This window comes from Cuculus canorus, chromosome 20 (genome assembly GCF_017976375.1).
Source record: "Cuculus canorus isolate bCucCan1 chromosome 20, bCucCan1.pri, whole genome shotgun sequence".
In the NCBI taxonomy this organism is placed as follows: Eukaryota; Metazoa; Chordata; class Aves; order Cuculiformes; family Cuculidae; genus Cuculus; species Cuculus canorus.
Window position 1 is genome coordinate 6664680 of NC_071420.1, and position 16035 is coordinate 6680714.

The 16035-nt window shown below is 45.0% G+C and overlaps 1 protein-coding gene across 7 annotated transcripts in view; it reads left to right on the top strand.

Moving 5' to 3' along the window:
* Positions 1-16035, top strand: part of CUX1 (cut like homeobox 1) — a 253548-nt gene that overhangs the window by 204920 nt on the left and 32593 nt on the right. For 6 of the 7 annotated variants that reach the window (XM_054085410.1, XM_054085411.1, XM_054085412.1 and 3 more), the window contains 3 exons: positions 3744-4046; positions 8448-8636; positions 13568-13832. The exons of the other annotated variant lie outside the window; for it this stretch is intronic. In XM_054085410.1, coding sequence (XP_053941385.1) covers positions 3744-4046; positions 8448-8636; positions 13568-13832 — 757 coding nt within the window. The remainder of the gene's footprint in view (positions 1-3743; positions 4047-8447; positions 8637-13567; positions 13833-16035) is intronic. 7 annotated transcript variants of the gene reach the window in all.

Consider the following 16035-nt stretch of genomic DNA (forward strand, 5'->3'; position numbering starts at 1 on the left):
AGTTCCCCTTCATCACAGTCATGAAATAGTCCTTCTTGACCAGTGCCCAGCAATCCTGCAGAATGTAATTAAACGTCTGCATGCAGCCGCGCTGGCAAGGCTTGAGGGTGCTGCAGGAGGAGAGCCCGTGGTTCGTTACACCCTACATGGATTTCATCATTACAATGGCAGAACACGATCAGGCATCATAGAGGAATGCGTCAGGCTGATACTGTCTGGCAGGGAGTCTGTTCAGGTAATTTGCACGCCAACAGAGGGGTAGTCATAGTCCAAAATGTTCTACAACCAGAGTTGAAGCGATTCAGGACCCAGGATCCAGTCCTGGGGACCTGACCCCAGCGTGGGGCTGGGAAATTGTGTGGTTGGAGAAGAATGAGTAAATCTGGTGTAAAGTTCAGGTAAACTGCCGTAACCACTGAACTGAGGCTGGAACTCTGTTTTCAGACTTTTTTTCACGTTTTCCAAAGTACTGTCATGATAGAAACTCTGGGGAAGGTGTAGAGGGTGAATGAGACCAAAGCATGGTTTGGCTTCATCCGTTGTGCTGAGGAGTGCAAGACCACAAAAGACCACTCTCTTTCCACCAAGGTAGATGGGGAGGTCCTGTTGGAGACCTTTCTTCGATCCTCTGCAAAGCACAGGCCATGGCTTGCTTCTGTGGCTTGACAAGACTTAAAATAATCCCAAGATCTTCATCACTCAGGATGCTCTTGACTTTTATCACCTTGGTCTTGAAGCTTTTGGGCTTTTGCTGCAGGCTTTGAACTGGATACAGGCTGGTAGAAAGCAAAATGCAACAGCCCTTTGATAAAGCAAAGTTTATCTGGTATTTATTAAAGCGCCTTCATCAATAAATGATGGCAGAAAGTTTGCAGTTTGTGAGTGGTGCAGGGTCGCATTTGCAGTGATGATATTCTCTCCTCCTCACTCCATACACAACATGCAAACCTCCGGTGAGCATCACTTAACAACTCAGAAGAAATCAGATCGTTCTTATGTTAGTGCTGTCCTTCGGTGAAGTCTGGGCTTTGAAAAGTAGAATGCATTTTAAAGAAATAAGCTTTCAATGCGTTGTTTTCATTGGAAATGTTCGATCCTACTTGTGAAATCTTAATCTGTATTTTTTTCAGATGTCCTGAATTTCCTTCTTTGTCCTATGAGGAATTTGAGAGACGTGAATACAGACAAATTATTTCATAGAGCATGCGAAATGGCTGTGGATTGACAGTTAAATAGTGAATAGAGTCAATTTTCCCCTTTGTTCTGCCAGCAGTCACTTGTACTCAAAATGTGCGTTTAATTTTTTAAGTAGATTAACAGGAAATGTTTGAGTTATTTGATTATTGAATTGACTTTTGCAAATAATAGATCTTTTCCTCAAATATTTATGTGATCTTGAAAATGTCTTTCCATAAGGGAAAAATGCTGAAAACAAATGGGGAACATATTTGAGTTATTTGTGGTGTATGCGCACGATGCCTCCTCTGAAATCACTGTGCGTGGCGGGGGGCAGGCAGCTTGTCGTCTGTACTGCCTTCCAAAATTAGACTCGGATAATCCTACCTTTTTGAGTAAATAAGCAGCAGATTGGTCTTAAAAATGAAATTCTAGTAAGCTCCTCCATGTGTGATATAAAAAATAAATAAGCTAATACGTGAGCAGCACGGAGCACGGCCGCGCTGGCTGATAACGCAGATTACCTTTGCTGTTTACCTAATTAGGCTGGGCAGGGGATGGAGAGGGAGGGGGCGTCGGGAAATGCTTTTGTTTAGTCCTCTGTGGTTGGGACTTGGGTTTGGATTTGGTCTGCGCTCCGTGTTTGCATGTTGGTTCGCAGCGCACAGATGAGGAATTGCGGAGGAAATTTGCAGCTGCTCCAGTTATTCCGTAAGATTTGTCTAAGCTGGCGCAAGGGACAAAATTAGAGGGAACTTGAGCGAGTGCCGTGTGGTTTATTAGCTCGGCAGCCATCGTTCTGACCTTGCGGTGGGTTAAAGGACGCAGACCTGCGAAGAAATCTGTTTATCATGTGGGGAATTCCTGCCGTCCCTGACAGTGTACGATGAGCAAGATGGATGATCTGCCAAATCGGTCCCGCGCATGGGTGAATCGGAGCAAATTTACTGTACAATTCCTTTGCTGCTCTGATACAGAAATAACATTTGCTGGGTTTATATTCAGTTGCACGATGACCCAGGGTGAACAGAGGAAAGAAATCAGATTTGTAGGATCCCTCTTGCCTGAAGGATTTATATGCACCTTGCTTTGCCTTTCTGCCTGGCTCCTCTGCGTCTTTCATACAGCGCTCGGGAACAAGTCCAATTGCCTGATGTGAGAGAGCAACTCTTTATGTAAGTGTGTCAGGGAACCTCTCATAACTGCAGCATCGCGAAAGCTTCTGTTTACCTCAAACACCACAATTATACTGTGCCCCCTGTTCCATTCACCCCGCCTTTACCTAGGCAGCGTTTTCCTTTAGTATTGAGGACGCGTTTCAGTGCCACACGAGCTGTATGTCTGTAATGGTTTGATGGTGTTCTGGAGAACAAACAAAGAGGCTTGAAAAGCAGTGGAATTTGCTGTTAGCCATCACCGTGGCAGTGCAGGAGCTGTTGCTGCGGGGCGATCCGCACTCACAGTGCTCAGGAGAACACAATTCCATCTGAGAGACCAAGGTGTTGGTGTAAAGCGGCCTCATCCTTGGGTGGGAGAGAGCGTAAACCTCCTCCAAAGGCCTGGGGACAAACCCACTGGTGTAGGAGTCTGAGAAACATGCAATTAACTCTATCAAGTAACGAGATGCGGGGCAGCAAGGAGGGTGAGCAGTCCCACCGGAATGAGGGAGAGCTGCGCATGGCGAAATCGTGTGTGCTCGTTATCTTTTGAAGGCAATGGTTCTTCTAAACCGCACTGTCTACGTAGTGTTGCTTTAACAAACGGTTAGACTGTGCCCTTAGATGTCTGGACTTCCTCTATAAGCTCAGTTAGTTCGTTCTGTTACAGATAAATGGGAATTAGGGAAAAACATTTTGTACAGAACCTATTGTTGTTGGCAAATTAACAGATTCCAAAAGTGTTCTTTTACACAAAGCATCCCAGTAACAGATTTGTGTGTCTCCTGATCCACTGGCTGTCTTTATGTTGGGTTCTCAAACATGCTAATTAATACACATAATTGCGAACTCTATTTTAATCTTGTTAAGTTATTTCTGGGCAAAGAGAAGTGCAAAAATGTGATGCGAGTGATAAGAAACCAAATGAAATTAATAGCACTTTCAAGATGAAAAGCTGTATCAGCTGTAGAAAATCCCTCATTGGCACTACAAAATATTGGCTGAGTGAGTTTCTCACAAGTCACTGAAGAAGGCTTCAACCAGTCTATAATGGTAGATTTTAAAGCATCCTTATTCAAAAATGTCGTGGAAAGCAAAACTATGAGATTTCCTGAACAAGGAAATTTCTTGCCAACTTTCAGAGCGTTGCACTTCATTTTCTCCTGATTTTGATTTATATTTGTACATCTTGTCTTATAAGAAAGCAGAGATGACTGAAGATAAAATTAGAAAATAATTCTGCATTTAAAAAGAGGCTTTTTAGTAACCAAGCCATAACAAGTAGCATTTTGCATACTCAGGCATTTCTTGAAGTAGGTAGAATATAAATGAGAGGGAAAGTTAAATATCCTGCAATCAAAACATTACAATTATGCTAAAGCGAGGACTTTTTTCTTCTTTTAATTGCAGAAAGCACTCCAAAGACTTCTGCCAGTTGCAGTCCTGCTCCTGAATCGCCCATGAGCTCCAGCGAGTCAGTGAAAAGCCTGACTGAATTGGTACAGCAACCCTGTCCCGCCATAGAGACAAGTAAAGACAGCAAATCCCAAGAATCTAGCGAGCCGCCTGCTTCTGACTCCCAGTCGACGACACCTTTGCCGCTGTCGGGCCACTCGGCACTCAGCATTCAAGAGCTGGTTGCAATGTCCCCTGAGCTGGACACATACGGCATCACGAAGAGGGTCAAGGAAGTGCTAACGGACAACAATCTTGGTAAATCGCATTACCCTCATTTCTTGACCGAAATGCCGTGAAAGTGTTCATGCTTTTATTTTTAAGCTGTATTTCGGTAGATGTTTACAAGAATGCTGGTTTTTTCACTCTGGCCTAAGCTTTAACCTGTTAAAAATACTCTTTTTTTAAAAAACTGGTAGAAAAATCCTTTCAGGTTGTCACGCTCTACTTAAAATGCCATCCTACCCTTCCTTTTCTTAAGCTTTGCTCCTGGTCCACCAGCCAGATCCTGCTCCCACCTCCCTAAATAGAGTCCAGCAGGTTATCAGGAAGGCCAAAACCCCTAAAGCCAGTGAGATCTCCCCCTGAGGAATGATGTTTTCCCCCATGCTTATAGATTCCAGGCCCCAGCATTTTAGGCACAGGTTGAGTAGAGGAGTCCAACATGACTAGAGAGGAAGGTGCATCACAGGCGGAAGTGTAGCATTCCTGTAGAGCCAGGAGGGTAAGTTCAGAGGCAGATGAGGTTTAGATGAAACTGTAGATAAGTGTGTGAGACCATTCAGTGGTCTCAAAGCTAACGCTGCTTTTGCTTTACACATGAGTTTTTGAGTGTTGAATGAAATGTAACATCAACATGTCTGGATATTTGGAACAGTCAAAGGCAGTAACCTGATCTCAGTATGGAACATCCACGCTTAATAATGCCATAATGCCTGAAAATCACTAGTTCTTCATATGTATTTAAAGCTTGCCTCCCTCACAAGGCACTGGGAGATCTTTAGGAGTCCTTTAAAGTCTCTAGCAGGAAGGCAGGAAGGCTGCCACGGCATTAGCTGCCCCTGAGGCTTCACATGGGATTCATCTCATCTACGTTCAGATGTTCACAGTATATATCTGAGATGGTTGGGATGAATCGCTCTCCAGAAGTACCAGTTTCTCTCCATTCACTACAGATGCGACCAAAAAGATAAGTTTAGATTTAGACTGCTGATGATACTGTTATGAGAAGAACTCCATCCATATCATCTGAACATTATGACTGTATAAGTAAAAAATTATTTTAGTATGTAAGGGAGCTGTTTATCAGCTAGACAGAGAAAAATGACATATCTTGGATTTTTTTTCACAGGGGAAAAATACCGGGGTGGGAGAGGTTGCAAGCTCTCATTTAACATCATTTGGGGAAAAAAAAGCAAATGGCCCTGACCATGGGCATCCCCTGCACGAGATTGCATCCCCCAAACCCAGCAGTTACTTGCTCATGCATGTTGGCATGGGCAGACTGTGGTGGTTCGTTCAGTGGAGATAATGTAGATATAAAGCCACATGTCGTGGTGAGGGTTTGCAGGCTCACGCCTAGTTTTGGGGCAAAATGCTGTTGAGTGCTGTACCTGCTCTGGTGCTCCAGAGAGGTTTGAAAAAGTGTTTTTGTTTACATTTGCTTTGATGCCATTTTTACTTAGTCTTTTTTATTTCCCATGGTTTTTGTTTTCCTACAGTGTGGCTGACAAGCCTAAAAAGCAGCAGAAGAGCCAGGAAATGTGCCCCAAACTCTGCATTAGGTGTGGAACCAGTTTCAATGTCTCCTTTTGCGCCCTCAGTGTGCTCGTGCGCCAGATTGACTCAGTGCACGGGTTTCTCTGTCGTGGGCCACAGGGCCTTGTGAACCACTCTTGGGCAACTGGTGGTGGCTCAGTTGTTCCTGTATCATCAGCCAGTAAAGACCACGGTTGTGCAAACCCATTCAGGGTGTGTTTGGAGGATCTGTCCTCTCACACCTTTTAGCGTTCGTTCAGCAGTCACCATTTGAGCCAATGATGCTGGCAGCGATAACGCTGAGATGTTGCTGGTGTTCCTAGTCCCAAATGTCACAGTATTATCAATGATTCCATGCTGGGCAACATAAAACTTAGCAAGGGAAGCGAAGGCAGGGAGTTGTTGAAGGATTGCACTAGTGGGGATTTAGCAGAAAGGGCCAGGACTGACCATGAAAGCAGCATAATTTACTGAAAGTGTCGTCCATGAGGAGTTATGTCAGTGGGAACAGGCCTGAAGGATATAAGGATAAAAGACAGGGAGAATTAGCGAGAGTTTTAGGAAACCTGTGCTTTAAAGTATTCCAGTTATTAATAGTTCTGTGTTGAAGATGGAGTGTGATCCACCTGCTGCCTCCGGAGAATGACTTCTAACACATTCCCCATCAGCCTGGGAGACTTTCAGGTGTTTTATCCTGTCCTGCCACACCCTGGGGTAAAATAAATGACACAAACATCTTTAGCTGTGTTGTTAACACCTAGAGAACGTGATGCTACCTCCTTCCACTTCTGCATTTTTAGTTTTTAGGCTGTAGTTTGAAGTTCATTTCCTCTAGTAGCATTGCTGCTACCTGGTTTAGGTTACCGTTCCCAGCCCTTTGGCACATTTGTGCCGGTATTCCTGTTCTTGTGGCCACACAATAAACTGAAGCAGTTGGTCTGAGTCAAAAGAAGCCATTATAGTCTCAATAGATTGGTTCGACTCGGATCGATGCGCTGTTCCGATGCACTGTGTGGCCACACGGGCAGTTGCAGTGGCTGCGCTGGCGCTGCACAGCGGCTGTCAGAGCTGTGGTGGCTGTTGGAAGAAGTTCATCACATCACAGCTGAGCACAGCCCAGGGTTAGAAACTGGGGAACAGCAAAGGGAAGTGATTTACAAAGACAAACTAAAAGATTTTTAGAGTAGTTGTCTTATCTTGCTGGTAGCTGGCGGGGTTCAAGGTAAATGGATGAGACCCTGCTGGTGTTTTTAAACAAGAACAGGGAGTGGGTGGACTCTGCAGTACCCGGGATCTAAAACTGGCGCTGAATTACTGCATTATCTGATTTTCCTGATACTGGATGTAGTTGAAAATTACTTAGTACTGAGGAACTTTAATGAATTCTGAGTTTAGGTTTCTGTTCAGTCTGTTAGAACCATTTTCAGGGTTAGTTTTAGAGCTATTAGCAGACTGTCATATTAGCCCTGTCCTCGTTTCCCTTTTCTGCCTTTCATTATCTCATCTGCTTCCTCCAAAAGCTTTGCAGACCCACCTGCCCCGTGCATGGATGGAATGTTCTGCAGCTCCTGCCTTGTCCCACATTCCCTCCTCTTCCCATATAGGAGGAAAAATTCACCAGTGCAAAAGGTTTGGGAATGTTTTAAAGAGGAGGAGGAAGTGCTTGAGGTTAAGCACAGAGGATGGGTCTCTAAAGCAGGTATAGGACGTGACCCCTTTGTGTCAGGATCAGGTGAGGCTGTGAAGGCAGGAGCTGATGGTGCTTTTGCAAGTGCAGGCATACCCTGCAGAGCTGTAGGAGCACCGGCCGCCGCGTGTCTGCATTGTCCCATAGGGATCTGCTTGTCGCCACTGGCTGTGGCTGCTGGCATCACTGGGAAGGGAAAGTGTTCTGCTTTGTGTTAGTGAAAGCATTGCAAAGCTACAGATCAGACACAAGACCCTGAGGCCTAAACTTGGTCGATATGGAAAGATCTTTGGGATACCTTGAAAATCCAGGATAGCTGCGCTTCCATCAGAAATCGCTGGTGATGATTCAGATGACTTCAGGCTCTCTCTTGTGACAAAAGCTGCTGCGTATCGAGGCGGCTTAGCCAAGGAACAACACTGAAGTGAGGGGCTTTAGAAAACCAGCTGTATGGTTGGGTTTGAGCTGCACAGGCATTTCCTGCAGCCCTTGATAAGTTAGATCTGAACTACGCAGAACTGGAGTTACCAATGCACACGCGAATGCTCTACACTGAAAAGCGTATGCAGCTCTTACCCTGCTAGAAAATAGGACTTTGAAAGAGAACTAACATATTCTTTACCAGAAGTACTGTAGGGGCTGTAAAAAAAGCTATTCTGTTGTCAAACGTGATCATCTCTGATTGTTAAGGCAGTTAAAACACGATGGGTAGTACAACGCAGGAAATACGTACGTGTGTCTTTGAGGAAACTTAGATGACCGCTGCTGAATGCAGGGGGATTGCATTGGTCTTGGTTCATTGATCGCTTGATATGTTTGGATTGCCCTGCTGGAACAAGGCTGTTGCACTGCCCTCTTGTGTAAGAGCCCAGCAGCCTCACTGCTCTCACTAGTTGCCTGCTTAGCTAAAAGTTCAGTTTATTTTTAATCTCATTAATTTTATTTTTTGCACACTCTTTCACTGCAATTCCCCCACCCCCACGTGTGCTGAGCTCCCCTCTTTGCCGCAGGCAGATCCTAAGGATTAAATAAAGCTCAATATTTACACTTTTAGTGGGGGGCAGAGCTTTTATTCTTCTAAATGTTTCTTTTGGGTTTTCAAGCAATTCTGCAGTAAGAATAGTTGACAAATGATCTCGTAGACATGTCCTGTCTTTTTAGTTCATCTGGATTCTTAGCCGAATTAATTCATGTGGTTTTCAATTTCGTATTAGGTCAGCGTTTGTTTGGGGAGACAATCCTCGGGCTAACACAAGGCTCTGTCTCAGACCTCCTGGCTCGCCCGAAGCCCTGGCACAAGCTGAGTTTGAAGGGACGGGAACCCTTTGTCCGCATGCAGCTGTGGCTGAACGATCCCAACAACGTGGAGAAGCTGATGGATATGAAACGAATGGAGAAAAAAGGTAACATGGAGCAGATTGCTGACTCATGTTTTCTGTTATTGCCGAGATGACTGTGTCTCTTATAATTCTCCATAAATAGTGGCAACATTGATCCAGTCGTACGAAGGTTGTGCAGAAGGACTTCAGCTTTTTCATAGCTTTATTTAATGTTAGCTCAAGCGGATGCGTCTCAAAACAGAACGCTACCAAACAAAAAAACCGACCCCAAACCCTGAATACTCACCAGCTGCTGTGATATCATTGCTGTGTTCTCCTGTAGATGAATTACTGAGGCCCTGGTATATCGCTGATAACTTGCCTTACCAAATGAGAAATGTGAGTTTGGTTTGGGAGCTGGCTGTGGTTGTTAGGGAACGGTGCTGCAGCTGGGCACAGATGTTGGGCTGGAAGAGCTGGATGTCAGTTCCTCAGAGAACTGCTTGCCGATCCTGCACTGCTGCTCCCTAAGAGGAAAGAAAAACACAGCCTTTATAAAAGGGTATTGGAGAATAATTACATTTGCAGCTTTTATAGGGACAGGGGAAGGTGATTGAGTTAGTACACGCTGATGTAAAACAGCTGGGTGGGGAGTACGCGCCTCTGAGAGCTCCGGGTTGTTACTGGGTGTTTCAACAAGCGCTGAAAATTTATCCTGCTCTCTATATTTTAAACACATTACTGAAAAGCAGTGGTTATTCAGAGCCGTGTTCTTAGTATGTTCATGTGATTTTACAAGAGAGGCTCCTAGGCTGCCATTATCAGCAGTTAACTAATTAATGATATATACATCTCTCGAGCTATCCCTTAATGATATTAGTACAGACAGCTTTAATCGCGTGCACTAAAAGTGCTGCTGTTGACTGATGTCCTGAAAGCATTAACACATTTGATCAAGAACTTTGTGATTACATTAAAAATTGCAGTGAGGGAGCTGCTGGGAAAGCCGGAGCCTTGCGTGCTTTTAACAAGAAATTCCAACCCTTGTCATCGTAACCAGAAGAATGTAATGATGTAATGCAGCACAGCATCTTATCGCAAATGGTGTCTGATCTTCCATAGGGAGTGAAGTCCACTTGGGTTTCCCACTTACAGCTGCAAACCAAAGGGAGCCACGGTGGGTCTCACTGTATTCAAAATACGGCAGAAATAAAATTGTCAGCGAGCTGGATTTTTATAGCGTCAAAGAGAACATTGCCCATAATGCAGGAAAATAAAATTCAAATTATTTAGAAGTAGTACTGACAATATCCTCTCAGAACTGCTCGCTAAACTGGATCCTTATCAAATCCTGCACAGTCCGTATGCTGTGTCGATGGCACCTGCATAGAGATCAGCTGTAAATCACTGAGGCTCTGTGCTGAGCTCCTGAGCTGTGTCAGTGCTGTCCTCACAGCAGAGCACTCTAAAGTGAATTCAACCCTGTATTTGCTGCAAAATCCTTTCACGCAGGTGATTTAACCTTTTAAATTGCTCTGGAGCCACATTAAGAATTTAACTTCCCCTTCAGCTAATGTCAGTTAAAGAACAATGCAACTGTGTCTGCTACCAGCGAACATTATTATCAATTACTTCTCTGCCACATTTTATTAAGGGAGTAAATTAATAACTGTGATAAAGGTGAGCTGCATATATCTTTTCTTACCGTTCTGCCAGTCTGAAGTTTGTGCTGTAAATGTCCATTTTAAGAGGCTCTGAAAATTTGCACTGTACATTAACTGCCCCCTTTGGAGGGAGCCAAGGGTCACGCTCACTGGGCTGAGACTGCACCACCTTTTCTGCCTTGGAAGAGTTCATCCCTCTTCCTCCAACCTCCCGGGGTGTGCGCTGCTGGTAACGTCACACTCCTCACTGAACAGTGCCAAAGCCTGCTGTCAAGAGAAAATTTAATTCCCTTTATTTCCCCATTATTTCACTTTTTAATAATCTTGTTCAATACCGCATAAGATAAAAATGATATTAAAAGGGGCTCTGTTTTACCTCAGTGGGCATTGCTGGCTCTGCAGCCGTGTCTGCTGCGCCTGTAGCCGAGCGCATGCTGGGGAGCTCTCCCTGAGGGACGCGGTGATGGTGGGCTGGCACAGGGGGGTGAGGGCAAAGGGAGTAAAACTGAGGGGACAGAGCTGGCGTTGGCGACCCTTGGCCCAAATCACATTTGGGTGTATTTTTTCTTAGGTCTCCTGAGAATCGTAGAATCACTGGGTTGGACAAGACCTCTTGGATCATCGAGTCCAACCATTCCTAACAACCACTAAACCATGTCCCTGAGCACCTCATCTACCCGTCTTTTAAATACCTCCAGGGATGGTGACTCAACCACCACCCTGGGCAGCCTCTGCCAGTGCCCCATGACCCTTTCTGTGAAAAGTGAGAACTGGAGACCGATCATAGACAAAAATCAAACTTCACCAAAACCAAATGTGTTTGTGACTTGGGTTCCAGTTTGAGCCTCACTGTCACTGCGAATGTCCTGACTGATCTCCATATGTTGTCTACACCCAGCACGTATGTTTAAAATAAGAATTAAGAAGGAAAAGCTTTTATAAGTGTCATCTAAAGTTTCTAGAGAGCACCATTAGAGACTAAAGCTTGAGTGCTAGTTCAGCACATGGCCAAGTGCCAGGTGCCTTTGGCCCAATGGACACTTGTTGTGATAATGAGTTGTCCTTCAGAAAAACACTTGGTCGTAGCAGAGCGGTGGGACATCCTCTTCGTTTTTCTGCTAAGGAAATATGTGCATTTATGACAGTTATTCCATACAGGTGAGAGAGACCAAAATGAGCTGTTGCACCTTTTGTGTTCCCACTGCGAGTTACAAAAGCAGAGGAAGGCACAAGGCGTGGAATTTTTCCCAGGCTGTCACAGCTCTGTGGTGTCCTCAGGAGTCCAAAGGCTCTGACCTGCCAGATATGCCATCCTGTGGCGAGCAGGGAGCGCAGAGATTCAGAGTATCCTGAGGCATGGGTGTCTCGTGTTAACCCAGACGCCTGACCAAATTCCAGAAACTCCAGTTAGCGATAGCCCAGACACCTTTTACATCTTCCCTGCGAGGCTCTGCTTTGTCTCGTGGCCTCCTCTAGTTTGCTTTGTGTTGCTGAAGCGTTGGGTGCTGTCTTCCAGCCCTCTTGGTTGTGCTATCGAAGTGTGTAAAGTTTGCATGTCAATACAAGTTTGAAATAACACCTAGGAGTCTTTGAGATTAAAGACCTTATGTAAATGTGAGATTATACTGCTGGAACGATTAATTCCATGATTGAAGATTGTAGCAGTTTCTTGAAGACTGCACAGATAGGGCCAATAGATCACTTTGAAGTAATGCATTTATCTGTGGTCACTTTGCAGTGCTACATCTGGTTGGAACAACTTAAAGAGATTATTTTTTCTTAATGAAGTTTATTTTAAAAAAAAAAAGAAAACTTTTTTTGTGGTTATTTCAAAAACATGCAGGGCTGTGTCATGGCAGAGTGATGGATCGTGGGCAACTCACGTTCTGTTCCATATCAGTGATCTCACACAGTAGGCAATCCACAGGTAATCTGTCATGTTCAGGAACAACAAAATGAGGGCCATACAGATACCCCCAAAGGTTACAGAGTGCCTGCAAAATTCACTTTGACAATAGTAAGACATGGTGTAAAAAGGTCTCACTAGACTTGCCACCGTGTAGAGGACAAAGTGCTGAAACCTCTGGAGACAGGAAATCTCAGCAGTCCTGGAGGGAGCTCTGCCAGGAGGAGCTGCCTTGTGCGAGAAGGGCTTTCAACATTTCAGTTTATTTGATTGCATTGGATTCCTATTCTTTGTGCGCCTTCAGCCGAAAGGCAGAGCTGTGGGGAGAGAGAGATTTGAGTTTTGAAGGATTTGGTTGCTGATCGTTGTGATGAGCCCCACACTGGTCCCTGGCTCTGATCAAAGCTCTTGGCTGCTGGAGATTTGATTGCTAGATTGATATCAGGCTGGTGTCATCTGGAACTTAATAGCCACAGTTACCAAATTGCAGCTCTGTACCTAAACTCTCAAATGTCTAGAAGGTATTTAGCAGACCAGTAAATGTTGTATTGACAAGATCCATCTATAGTTGCTGTTGGCAGCCCCCTCATTAGCAATGCTTGCGCTCGATAACTGCCAGGTGCAGTAAATCCCACCTGGCTTCGCCCAGCGTAAATCAGTCAAGCCAGTGACAGCGTTTGCTGGGACTCTTCCCTCGCAGAATTTGCCAGGATAACTCAGCCCCTGTCGAGGAGGAGATCAGTGGTGGTGTCACAGGCATCTGCCATCAGCCTCGCCGAGCTCTGTCAGCACAGCAAGAGCTTTCTTAAAAGTATATTCGTTTTTGAAAGAGCCTTGTGTAGGGGAGGAGGATGCTGTGGGCTGTTTTTCTTTCATAACCTGTCACCAAAGCGGCAAACGCCTCGGTTATCCAGCCCGTCGCAGGGATCTCCGGGCTCTGGGCGCCATCGTGTGTTGAAGTCACGGCTGCCTTCAGCTTCCACAGTCATATTAGGAATGCAAAGACCTTAGGTGTTGGAGAGACCTTGCTGTACACCGTGAGTGTTTAACAGACAACACCATTTAGGCTGCAGTGAAGTGCAACTGTCCGAACCAAGTGCTTTTGTGGAAGTTTGCCGCTCTTGAAGGAGTGAATATAAAGCAAGCTGTGTTAAGTGAACCCTGTTATTCATGTCCCACGTTCATTGAAAAAGCAGAAAACTCTGGCAGGTTTCCAGTCGATTCATCCTCTTTTCTCCCTCTTCTTTCTTCTTTTCCTGCCTGTTGCATCCTCCCCACATTTGCTTTCCTCTGATCTCTGATGCTGCCCCTTCCTTTCTGTTCTCTCCAAATGGGCCGTCTGTGCATCTACCGCCCCTCATCTTCACGTTTATTCCACAGCTCACGTGCTCATTGATTTTGCATTTGTATTCAGCTGGGGCTGATCCGATGCACTTCTCTTTCAGCCTACATGAAACGGCGACACAGCTCTGTTAGCGACAGCCAGTCCTGTGAGTCCTCCTCCGCTGGAATAGACTACAGCCAAGGAGCCAGCCCGCAGCCGCAGCACCAGCTGAAGAAGCCCCGGGTGGTGCTGGCACCAGAAGAGAAAGAAGCTCTGAAACGAGCCTACCAGCAAAAGCCATACCCATCACCAAAAACCATTGAGGAACTCGCTACGCAGCTCAACTTGAAAACCAGCACCGTGATCAACTGGTTCCACAATTACAGGTATGAGATCTCCCAGGAGTCCTGCTCATCAAGGATTCGTTTTATTTGCTCTGGCAGGGTGCTGCTCTGCTCCAGCAGGCTGTGTCTGCTTCTGCTAGCACAGAGCGGCTGCACAAAAAGAGCAGTTTCAACAGCAGGGAGGCTCTAACTAACCGTAATGCTAATGCTCCAGACTAATTTGAAGTCATCCCCAAGGAACAGCAATGTTCACATATTGATGTAAGTAGTGCTTTTAAACAGAAAGTCTCGCTTTTGGGGTGGGCGTGGATGTAGAGACGTCCACTGTTGAGTATTTATAAATCCTGTTGCAGTAAACAAGACTGATCTGTCTTCCTTGCGTGCGCACACTCACGCAGATGCTTACTTACACGTATGTGCGCACATATAGGGATGCGTTGTGTGTGTTATGCGTTGGTCACTTGGTGAAGGCTGCTTGGAAGTGTCCTCGGCTGGATGGCATCACAATTGCACTGCTTTCGTCATATAGTTTTCTCCCTTCAGAGCAAAAAGAGGATTTTCTTTTAGATCTTGGGTCACTGAGCTCAGAGTATAGTGTGTGCTGTAGTTCTGGGGAGCTCCACCAAGTCGTGAAGGATAGAAAACTGATAACCCTGAAGTCACGTGTGGAACATGTCGGTTGCTTTCATTCCTTTCTCACGTTGAGAAGAAAATTCTCCACATTTGAAACATTGAAGTAGGTTTTGGCCTGGAGACACTGATAAAAAGAAACAATACTGGAATGGTATATAAGAATTCTGAAGATTTGAATAAACATTTTCTCAACTGTGCATGGGATTGGGAATCTTAATTAGTTCAGCAGACTTTTCTCCAAGAAATTTCTGCTAATGAATATTGAACAGGTACAGTTACGATACCAGATTTCATACTGTTCTGCTCCTTCACTCGGAGCCAATAATGTTCCTAATTAGTCCAGATTGCTAAAATTGTTTGTTTTTAGAAGCTGTTAACGTTTAAAGGGTATTTTCCACTTTGGCCCATCTCAGCTTCTAACAGGGACGCTGCTGGAGTAGAAGCAGCACAGTTTAATGAGATATCTCTGAAATATTATGCACGATAGAAAAATAATATTTATAGTAAACAATATAAAATTTTTTAAATTATAACCAGTGAGTAATTGTATTTACACTGAATTTCATTGACTTGAATTCACTACAGATGCAGCCTCTTTCACTGCTCAGAGTTCTCCAAACGCAGGCCTCTTCCAATTGCCACTTCTAGGCAATTATACACAAGTTGGAGGGATGCCTATGAAAATATGTTCCCTTCGGCCTGACAGCAAAATGTGCTGTTCTCACTTACGCAGACGAGTGCGGGAGCACTGGTGGCATGTGTCATCTTCCTCGTTATCATGCGATCTCCTGCTCAGGCGTGCTGCGAGAAAGCCTGACAAGTCATGACTGATGGGCGTGCTTAGCCACACCGAGCTGTACGTTAACGTAGACGAGGTGCTGACAGTTGTATACAAAATACAAAGTGTATAAACAAGGTGCTATAGGCTGGGGGGCAGCACGAGCCCCGCCGCACTGCGCGGTCTGGACCTGCTCCCAGATGTGCTGCTGGGTCACAGGAGAGAAGTTTCAAGCCTGTTTAGAGCCCTGAGCGCCCTGAGCAGTTACCACCACTGAAAAATCAAAACACCTGCCTGTTCCTTTTCTCTGTACAATAACTTTCTGAGCCTTTGTGCATGGAGTACTCTTAAATCGTTTGCAGGACATGGCAGAAGAGGCACGAGTTACATGTTGTACTCAGGGAACAGGATCTGACTGTTCTGCAGCTCATGGATTACAGTAAATGGGCAGTCTGTCCCTTCTTCATCTTCTCCAGGCCACACTTCATTTTATTTATCTCTTTTATACTCTTTCTTTTCCAACCTGAAGAGTCTTCATACAGAAGCAGTTCCACACCTCAGACCGTATGAATTGTTCTTTAAGGTAACTTCAGTTGAAGCAGGGTACAGATATGAACAAGCTTGTCCTCCTGTCCCTTGGGAATCACTTTGCAATGATGTTTTTCTTTTGGGATTCAGCCCAAGCTTTGCTTTCCAAAGGTGGTTGCTAAGCAGAACCTACCCTTATATCCACCAAATGAGAAGTCAGCGCTAGTGTTTATTAAAAAAAATCCTCAAAGAAATAATTCCCTTCAAACTGCAAATGTAGGTAGGAAGGGTTTTGCCATGTCTGCA